This window comes from Sceloporus occidentalis, unplaced genomic scaffold (genome assembly GCF_023333645.1).
Source record: "Sceloporus occidentalis isolate IW3139 unplaced genomic scaffold, rSceOcc1.0.p SCAF_45, whole genome shotgun sequence".
NCBI lineage: Eukaryota > Metazoa > Chordata > Lepidosauria > Squamata > Phrynosomatidae > Sceloporus > Sceloporus occidentalis.
The window spans coordinates 7,439,251-7,450,502 of NW_028317025.1; the positions used below are offsets into that span (position 1 = coordinate 7,439,251).

The 11,252-nt window shown below is 38.1% G+C and overlaps 1 protein-coding gene across 1 annotated transcript; it reads right to left on the bottom strand.

Annotated features, from left to right (window-relative positions):
- Positions 1–673: 673 nt before the first annotated feature.
- LOC149289535 (angiopoietin-related protein 4-like) lies at positions 674–10,109 on the bottom strand. The gene is made up of 6 exons (XM_089490618.1): positions 9,672–10,109; positions 7,766–7,883; positions 3,133–3,246; positions 2,733–2,828; positions 2,312–2,587; positions 674–855 (listed from the first exon to the last, which is right to left on the bottom strand). The coding sequence occupies exons 1-6, from the start codon at positions 10,107–10,109 to the stop codon at positions 674–676; spliced, it is 1,224 nt and encodes a 407-aa protein (XP_089346744.1).
- Between the last annotated feature and the right edge of the window lie 1,143 nt (positions 10,110–11,252).

Here is an 11,252-nt window from a genome sequence, read left to right on the forward strand (position 1 = left end):
GCAAGATTTATGCGTAACAATTCAATTTTGTCCTTCTTGACCCGCAAGGGCTACCTATTAATCATACAGCTTCTCCTTAAAACTAAAGACTTATCTGTCATGGGTAGTTTTTTTTCTTCAATACAGTGTTGATTGTTGAATGGTGGCAACTAAACCTTTCATATCTGAGGAACTAGTCATTTTTACATTCTGTAAATTGCAGCAGGACCTTATGGCATAGCCATAAAAAGCACATGATTACCATGATTATATCCCATCCCGCTTTACTAACACCTTGTCCTTTTTGCTTTTTTTCTTCTACAAAAGAAAAAGTATAACATTTTGCAGTGATACAAGTTATTTTCATGCCATTCAAATTAGGTCCAATAAAGTAACATTATCTAGATATCTTAAGAAACCTACACTTCTACACAATGTTCAGGCAACCTTTTAAAAAAAAGACAAAGGAGAATTATAATGGTATGGAAAATAAAATGAAGCTGCACCAATTGTCTAAATGAAATGTACAGCCTTAACCCATAGTTAATCTTTCAACTCAGAAATGCTAATGTTAACGCTAATTAAGTTTTCATAGCAAAACAGCAGGTTAAGGGCAATTTAGTGACAAGCCTCAGAAGCCCAGTGCGACCCTGCATCAGCAACAGTTCTGAAATGTTTGTCTTTGATTCAGTCTTTACTCTGGGGTTTCAAATTCAATAGGATGAATTTTAATAGAGGTGGATTTCAGTGGGTAATATCTCCCTTTCCAAGTTTTCCAGAAGATCCCCTGCTTCCTCTCATGCCTCTGACGAGGGATGGAGCGAAAATATTTACCATTGAGGTTAGAATGGCCGCATGCACTGAACCACCATCCTCCTGTACAAGAAAAAGAAAAATTAGAATATGCTACTTTTAAAAAAATTATTTAAATAATGCTTGTGTGACATTTACACTATATGACCAAAAGTATGCAGACACTTCTAATTGAGTTTAAGTGTTTCAGCCACAGTAATAGCCAACATTGGCAGCCGAATGGGTTGTACTGAAAAGCTCAGAGACTTTAAACGTGGCACCTTTGCCACAGGTCAGTTCATGAAATTTCTGCCCTGCTAGATCCGCTCCAGTCAACTGTAATTGCTCTGTTTTTAAAGTGGAAGCGTCAACTAATAGCAGCTCAGCCATGAAGTGGTAGACCACGCACACTTAGATTGATTAAAATTTGATGGAGGAATAATGGTTTCTGAGTTTGGGCTAGGCCCCTTAGTTTCAGTAAAGGGCAATATCAATGCTACAGCAGAGAAAGACCCTTGTATGCTTTCAACTTTGTGGAACGCATTTGAGGAAGACCTGTTCCTGTTTCAGGATAACCACATCGGCAATGTTTTACATGACACAATTTTAAAATTTTGCTGACCATCCCAGATAAAATGCTGCCCTTCAGTATGGGGGATGTATAACTGACTAATTGGTTCCCCTTCTATAAGTCTATCCCACACACTGCAGGGCAGCATTTTATATGGGCTGGTCAGCAATATATAAAAATTATGTGTCCTGGAAAACATGGCCGATGTGGTCATCCTGCTATGCACAAGGCAATGTCCATAAAGACATGGATTGACTAGTTTGGTGTGGAGGACTCGACTGGCCTGCACAGAGCCTTGATCATAACCCCATTGAACACCTTTAGGATGAACTGGAATACAGATTGCAAGCCAGGCATTCTCATCCAACATCAGTGCCTGTGCTCACAAATGCTCTTTTCGCTGAATGGGGACATATCCCCACAGATACTCATAAACCTTGTGGAAAACCTGCCCAGAAGAATGGAGGCTGCAGGATTGTGATGCGTAATATGCTCATATGGATGGTTGTCCATGTAATTTTGGTCATATAGTATAATTCTGTTTAAAAAAAACAAAAAATGACATCATGAAGAAAGTGCAATATGTTAATTATTTGTGATTGTGGTGATGTTATTGTTCATATAGTGCATCAAGGAAATTATCATAGACATTAACAGTTTCATTACACAAAAGACATAATTGAGGAAGGCATATTAGATAAGACTTAAACCTACATGGATGGCTTACTAGCAAGAGATAAAAAAGTAAATGTATTAAGTTGAAAATTAAAACAAACTATGGTTCTGTCTTCAGTGGACACAGTTTGGATACTGTGAGGGAAGTGATAAAATCGTAGGAGTTGTTTTTTTTATGTTCACATTTAAAGATCTAATTACATAGAATTTTTTTTTTATTTTTTTTTTTTTTTAGATAAAAGCTGTTACACCTAAATTGCTTGCAAAAAGGTACATAATTAAATCTCTACCCACCTGAGAGATGTTTCGCACAATTGATATCAGGTTTAAGGTCCTTATCATGGTCTCGAGTGGAAAATGCTTGTGATCGGAAGTCACTCAGAGCATTTTCAAGGTCACCAGTCACTGGTGCAAAGATCTGGAGGGCATAGGCTGTGCTGGAACCTCCCAAAAGAAACTCGGACTCCATATACTGGATATTTTCCTCCCAGTCTTGCAGCTCAATGCGTATGACATATCGCCCCTGCTTAGTTATTTGATGAATCTTCTCCAATCCAAGCCAAAACTCACCTGAAAAAGCAAATAAGGCCACAGAAAATGAGCATTGTAGTCAATTTTATAAACGGAAACGTGATCTTCACACGTAAGTATTTGAATGTTTATGTCTGGATTCTTATTGAATAGAATAAATAAAATAAGCTATATTTATACTGACCATTAAGTGCACCAAATCCATTTCTGTATTGTTCCCACAGCTGATCAAAATCCACTGAGCCATCACTGCGTCTCTGGATAACTGTCCATCCCTCTTCTGTTGGGAGAGAAGACAAATTAGACTAAATAAGCTAAATTAAAAGTGCTGTTCCAAGGATACCTCATAAAATATCACCAGATGGGTGCAGCATCATGTAAATATTTTATTTTTTTCTCCCTTCATGCTCCAGTCACTTAAAAACTGCATTAAAATGTTTCTTGAGATAGAGCTGCTCAGCAACAGAGTTCTGTCATTCCTTCGAAGTCCTCTTCAATGCATCACAGCACATAAAAATTGACCAACTGACCACATAGAACCAACCCTGGCCCCCTTTAAACTAGAAGTCCTTCAAGTGACTTACCACCAGTAATTTCACAGTACACTTCAAAAGGCTGGGCCGTACTTGGCTTAACAGTGAAAATGCCGCTGGTGCGTTCACCTTCTAAAAATATCTGATGACAGTCAGATGGTGGCCCTGGATAAAGAGAAGTTAATTCTTATTATTAAAGGTTCATCCTCTTTGCAAACCAAAGTAAGAACAGACCTGTTACGTTAAGGCAACAATTAACATCGCTGAAAAAGGGTAGATGCAGTAGACACTTAGGAATGCTTGAGAGATTTCTTGTTTATAATGTAAAGTGTATTTGGTTTTTTTTTTAATGCAAATAATAAATATTTAGGATACAGAAAGCAAAGTGGAGAAGTTAGGGGAGCATTCAGTATGAGTTACCAAACATGTGTACTGGTAATTTGTTTAACATTATAAGAAAAAATGTTCATGCTGTTTGTAACCCCATATACCAGTTTAGAAAAAAAGATGTTAAGGATCAACAACTGAAGTTATATATTTTTTTTTATTAGTAACAGCATTGGTAACACTAAGAAAGAATGGACAACTGTGGGATTCTATGAGTAATCTGAATCAATTACAGATAATTAAATACTATCCTATTATAGATTGTAGACAATTCAGAATAAGCTTGGAAGACTACAAAAGGACAAGGCTCAAATCCAGGTTCACGGTTCCTTATTTTAGATTACAAATTACTGTTAAAATGTTATACACATTAACTATATACCTTATTCTTGAATGTATATCATAACAAACAATAGTAAATTAAATACTCGATGTATGTTTGAAATGGCATCAGAGAACCAAAAGACTATTGCCTCTAAAATGGAAGCCACAGGAAAAGCCTAATGTACCAGGTATATTGCGATTACTATTCGACATACACTATTTTTATGGTACGACCCATTAAGTCAGACATTATCCTTGAAGACAAAGAATGGTGAGAACATATAGGAAAGCGGTTTCATATAAAAATGAGCTTTAATATTCACATACACACCCACTAAAAATCCTTCTGTTATTTGTGCATTTCAAAGCACAATTACTAATCCTACGTTTATTTAATAAGTTACAAGATATTCCACCTTTGCTTGTGCACTTTGAGCAGACTGCCAACACAACAATTTTAATTTCTATGACGGAAGTGCATGTGTTTTTGTAAATCCAATCCCATATTTATGCATAGTTGCAGCCAAATTTAATGATGGTATTAAAACTATATTGCAGTAGCCAAGAAATTGTTTGCAACAGCTGATTGTGTAAATTGTTAATCTAGGCTGTTTTTGGGGGTCAGATTTCTACCAGTGAAAGTTGTAAATATGACGTTTCACACAATTCCCAAAGCTTCCACCTTGCATTGGCCTTGCTGAGGAATACCACACATGTTTACAATCTAAGCCCAGAATGCTGTTCATGGAGTACAATATATGATCTGGTCCCAGAACAGCCAAATATCACTAGTGGAATACTCCTGTTCAGCCAAAGATCTAAATAGAACATAATCAATGCCTCTTTTAGTTGTAAACGACCACAGAAATACTTTTAATTGTCTGCAATATATTGAGTAAATAAACTCACTTGAATGATTAAATGAATGAATGATTAAATGATCAATTATATATTTAAAATGAAATACTATATGTACCTTATGTATGCACATACATTATGTGTATTCTAGTGGCAAAGTATATAATACAGGTTCTTTGAGCCTATGCTTGGAAATTTTAGGCAGTTTGTTAAATGCCTTGGCATTTCATTATATGTAAAAGATAAGTTAAACACATGAAAATTTGTATTTAGGTACCCATTCATACATATTTTGAATTCCACAGAATGACCTGACAGCCTTTTATAATGTTTAGACTACCAATCCAAAGGAATATATGGCCCAGAAAAATTGGGAAAACTGCAGCGAAATTGGTGGGTTATATGGGCAGATATTAGGTCCATAATTTCTGAAGTTAAAATTTGAAACAAGGAGCACATCAGGTATAAAGTATATTTTTTATATAAATACACACACATACATATATTTTTAAAAGATAATATTAATATTAAAAGATAATATTAAAGGTTTTCATGCATTAGGAGTTAATGGAGTGTGACACATACCGGTGAATTGCATCAGCAAGTTAAAAAGTAGGGGAAAGGTTACAAAGGGATTTCTCCTTAGAGGAGGAACACAGGATAATAAGATCATTCAATCCCCTAGATGCCCCCCCCCCATTCACACCCACACACAGCTATGTGAACTTTTACCTAGTTTTTAAAAAGAAATTCTACAATGTGCCAAATCTTTACAAAATATCAGCATTGCCATATAATCTAGTAAGCAGAAATGTGGAGTAACACCCACTGTTTATTTAGATTGGTCCTGTAATATATAGATAGACAGGCAGACAATCTGCCGACTGCATAGCAGTAGCTGCACCATGTAGGCTACTATAGCCAGAAAGCAGGTGCCGAGTAGAATCAGGTTATGTGACCCCACATGATAAGAGCAGCAGTGTCCGTAGGGGCCCCTGGGAGGGTCATAACCTGACAACACCAGGTTCTAGGTACTATGAAAGCTAGGCACAGACCTTTATAGTGTGACTGGGCAAGTAACAAGGGAGAACTCTGAACCTAGTGCCTTTTTGGGCTGAGTCCTGTACTCCATACTCCCATACTGGGAAAGCTCTACACAATCTGCTGGTGCTCTATAAGTAAAATGTAAAAGTAAACTGAACAGACAAACAAGACAACCACCTACTCCTAGTTTTGTGGCAGGTGGCTGGCATTCTAAGCCAATACACGCAACTGCATAAATATCAATTGTAGAATTTCCATTCAGTCATGGAAATAGCATTATAATATTAGTATTCCCTTAAAAGCAGTTACATTGCTGCACATGGCAAGCATTAAGTAAACGCTGATTTTTAGTATTGGAAAAGTTGACGACTGTCATCTTTCCATACCACAGAAAAACACTAAGCCACAAAATTAATCCTGCAGGAATGAACTCTTGCACAGTTGGAAGGAGTCCAAATGTTTTCATCAGGAGGGCTGACACACCATCCTCTGGAAGTTATTAAGCGTCTGGCACATGGAACAAGACTTCAACTTTCACACACTTGGCCCCGGGACAAGGATGTCTATTGTTATCCATTCACAATGAGAACAGCAGGGACTTTGTACAGTATCGAAATTGCAGTCACTGGGTGATAGCCAGGATTCAAATGTAAGAGCGTACAGTCTGCCTCTGAGGAATATAATATTGCCAAATCCTATTACTATTGTGGTTATGTACAATGTATCAGTGTGCCACAGAAAAAAAAAAAAGAAATCCGGATTAAAGCAATTTACTGACTTCACTGCATCTGTTTAACATAGCAATTCATTTAACATGCAAGTTAATTAATTTAGAGCAACAAAAGAAAAGATAGTTCTCTCACTTCACTAATGTGTAAAAAAAAAACCCATTTCCTGAATTTTATTAAAAGCACATTCCAGTGTCCTTATGCGGCTGTACCACCAAAGAATGCATTTTAAAGCACTTTTCATTTACTGCTTGAAAACAAAAACAACCACACATTTACCTTACATCGCCGGCCATATGTGCTCCTGTGGTATACTGAGGCTCACAAATATTCATATTGTTTAAATGACAGCTCTTTCCTGATATTGACTGGCTACTTTAAGCAAGCAGTGGTTAAAACAGGATCATGGCAAGGTGGTTACACTCCAGCTCTGGAGCAGCAGGTTGTGCTGATGGTTGTTATTTATTTATTTTATTTTTTAACATGATACGCATTCTTTGATGGCGTGGCTTCAAGGGACACTAAATGTGTTTACTGGCTGGTCTCCAATTCTTAGCAAACTGACGGATGAAACATGGTGAGAAAAGGATTAAAATACAAATGTGACAGAGGAAGTGATTATGTTGAAATGACTTCCTATACTGCTGAAGAACCGGGAAGAAACACACAAAAGGAAAAGAGCATATTTGAGACTCTCTGATAAAAATAAAGGCACATAAGAATTCTTATCTTTATAATTGCACAACTTATTTTACAGGGTCAAACAGTTTCCATTATTAGGAAGACCTACATGTTAATTTAAAAGATATGCATACTATTAATAAAAGACAAGGATAGTAACAGGTTTTGTTAGAATGCCAAAACATGGGGTAGCATGGACTATTGAGCAGGACATAATGGATGAGCCTTAATCAGGTTTATACTCACTTTCTGTCTCAGCCTCTATGCTGTCATTAGTAGGCTTTTCAAGTGAAGCTTCTTTTTTTAAGTGAAGACTCAATTTCTGATTTTCCAATATGTTACCCTGAATCTGTAATAAAACACTTCTTAGTATGATGCTAGTTTGTTAATAGTCATGCATTTATTGTTTATAGCATACTTTAAATTATAAAATTATGATATTTTTGCCACATAATATACAGCTTTCTATACTTGTATAATAGCTATATTGAATTGTATTCATGCAATTCCTTTTTTACAGCTCTACTGTCATTAAATTATTTTTTCAGTGGTTGGCAAACATGTTCCTTGTTATACAATGTTTAACAGTGCTACACAAATATGTCAATTGAACTATTCTGCATAGCCATACTTTATATATTTTTCAGGCAATACAGGAAAACCCCTCACTTTGGTTTGCAGATTTTTAATTTGTTGGTTCTGTTTGTCTAGCTTCAATTGCTGCAGTTTGATCTTTTCCAAAAGCTCCATGATCCTCTCATTCTGAGTGTCCATTTGTGACTGTAATAAAAGAAAGAACCAGATTTAATTGACAGATTCATTATAATATTGACATTTAATCCTTTAGTTGGTTTTGTGCCAGAAGTGCATAGACTATACAGTGATGGAACATTTTATGTGCCAACTTCGTTTATTTTCTATCCAAGCCATTTTTTTTTTTAATCCTTTATAGGATGATTAGAGAAATCTATTTAACATTGACAATCAAGATTATTATTTCCCCAACCCAGTGGTATCTGATTCCAAACAAGAACTCTACAACCAATTCACTCTGTGTAATAGGATACTCATCACATTACTAGATCGCACATGCAGTACAGGACAACTTTCACTTCCAGTCACTCAGTATATGCCACTGTTGGTGGGGAAAAAGCCCCCCAAAAAACACAAATCACAGAATTTAAATGTAGTTGTTCTGATTAATTACACGTGACTGGTAACCAACACATTTTTTTCCCCAATGCCTAGTTCCATACATATTTGAAGTATCTGTATGCATCTACCCAAAGTAACTCTTTTGTTGTGTCATAAACAGGTCTGTAAAGATGTCTGACATCTTTAACAGCCAGGTAATCTCTGGAAAGATGCCAGTGGCCCGTTTAAATGTCAAAAGTATGTTGAGTATGGTGGTTATACATACATCTCTAAACTATTGTTGTTTATGCAAAACTAGCAGGTTATTAGCCACTGGGATAGAGGGCAATAACAAACAAATGCCTGCACTTTGGATGGACACATTTTCATATTCCGCTCACATTCCTCCCTTTGGACTCTGATCAAAGTGCACTGGTCAGAATCACACAACCTAAACAGCTTATAGAAAGTAAAGTAACCAATGTTATTGTCAACATTAGGTCACAGTCATTAATATCTGAAATGAACACACTGGGATTAACTTTAAAGGAGTGGATCTATGGAAGGGGGAACATTAAGTTAACAACCCAAAATGTAATGGGGGATTACCTGAAGCAAACAGTTAGACACTTCGGTTAAAGTGAAAGCCAAGTTAAGACACATGGTTTTATTGAAGTTAATGTCCTAAGGTTACTGGTAGTAGATAGAGGGGACAATAGTGGGAAACAATATCAGGGAAAATAATGTCCCCAGACAACAATACAGACTGTAGGAATGCAACTAGACCCTTAGAAGAGATGTTGCAAGACAGTATCATGAGAGTCTATAGGCGACAAGAGTATCAGGTCAGGTCATGTCATGTCATTCTGGAGGATCTTCAGGATTAATATTATCAATTGGTGCCGACTACTTTGAAGCCACAAGACTTTACAACCCATGCACTTTACATTTTTTTAGGTTTACATTGACTTTCAGTTTTCTATAATTAATTATGCTTTGTGTAAGCCATTACACACAGTGTTATACAGTACGGTCAGTCACGCTTTACTATAGTTGTAAACATCCCTAGTGTTCTGGTCTCCAGTGCCAATGCAAGGTTTCCCCAAATAATAAATGATACAAATGTTGCACCATGTCTGATACAACACATAATACAATTTTATTTACAAATCAACTTTATTATCCCATTACCAATATAATAAAACAGCAGTTTGTTTAAAATTCAGAATGATGTTACAGCCACCTGAACAGACTTACGAAATTGCGATTACATAATATTCGGCAGAATTAGCCCATATACATACAGATAAACAAGCTTGGGCGTAGAGGGTTTTTTCCCTCACGGATTCTTAGGTTTCACAGAATAACAAAACATTCTAGACCTATAGAAAGCAGGAACAGATCTATCCAACTCCACTTGCACGCACTATTTACCTGCATACTGAGGATATCGTCCTTGTCGCTACGGTTCTGGCGCTTGCCAAGTTCCAGCAGCTGGATCTTATCTTCCATGTCCTTCAGCCTCTGGTCCAGCTGCTGCTTCTCACTGCTGATCTCTTGCACCTTATCTTTAAGCCCCTGGGACAGGTCAAAAAGTTGCCTGTCCCGGTCCCCCAGCTCTTGAACCCTACCTTTCAACATGTCCCCACTCTCTTTGACCTCTTTGGTTTGCTTGATGAGCTCCACCAAAGAGACATTGTGCTGGCTCAGCCTGCCTGTGATCTCTTTTAGCTGGCTCTTTGTTTTGTCCACATGCTCTTTGAGACCGTGCCCTAGCTGGAGTAACCCATGGGCTATTATATTCATTTCGTCCCAAGATGCATACTGAACTTTCTTCTCTGATGAAATCCCCCAACTGTCCCCTCCCAACATTGAGCCACACAACACGAGCCCTGCAAACAGCAGCTCCATATTTAAGCCTAGATTACTCTCCCCGTAACTATCTTGAAGTTAGGTTTCCAGATCATGTAGCACCACTTTTTATATATTAGGAAAGCTGGCCCCTCCCCCAGTCCGCCCTGTTTACAACTGAGCGTGCTAAATTAAAACGCACGTGGGAGCCGCCCATGCCGCCTGGACATCCCAGAATTGCGCTGGCTTCCCGTAATCCCAAATATCCGGTATTCACTTCTAGTTTTCATCATACGAGGAGTTGTACGATTATACAACAGACATATACATATAATATTTCAGACAGAATCTCGAACGAAATGAAGCTTTTATGCGCATATTCCAAATACATTCTTGCTCAGTGGGGATACGAAACGACAATAAGAAATGATTTTGTTTCTTTTTTAATTTATTGATTTTAGATAATTTTATCAGTGTTAAAACGTTTGTTGTATGTATGAACAGTGCAAAAACAAAAAAGTGAAAAGTGCCCCAACTGGAAATATCCAGTATTTCTGTTACACCATCCTAAATTCCTACAGCATACACACATACATTTACTGCCAATGTAGTGCAGACGTGCGTTGAGACCAGGGGCGGACTGGGCCGGGGGGCAATTGCCCCCCAGGCCGCCCTAAATCCGGGCCGGTGGGCCGGAATGACGAGCATTCAATGCGGCTGCGGCCGCAAAGTTAAAAACTAAGCGGCCGCGAGCAGGATTGAATGCGGCCGTCATGCGTACCTGGCGTGGGGGGGAGGGGGGCGGTCCGCCCCGGCTGCCGCTCATCTGAGGGGTGCCACCATGCCGGCACGCCTTCAGAAACGATGCGCGCGGCACAACATTGAAGCCACGCCCACCGTCTTCCGCGCTCAGTGCACCGGAAGGACAGGAAGAAGAAGAAGAGGAGGAGGAGGAGGAAAAGTGAGAGTGAAAGAAGAAAAGGTAGGAAAGAGTGGATTAGTAAGTGTGTGAGAGTGATGGGTGTTATGCTGAATGTAAGTGTGTGAGAGTGATGGGTGTTATGCTGAATGTAAGTGTGTGAGAGTGATGGGTGTTATGCTGAATGTAAGTGTGTGAGAGTGATGGGTGTTATGCTGAATGTTTGTGAATGAGGGTTTCAGATA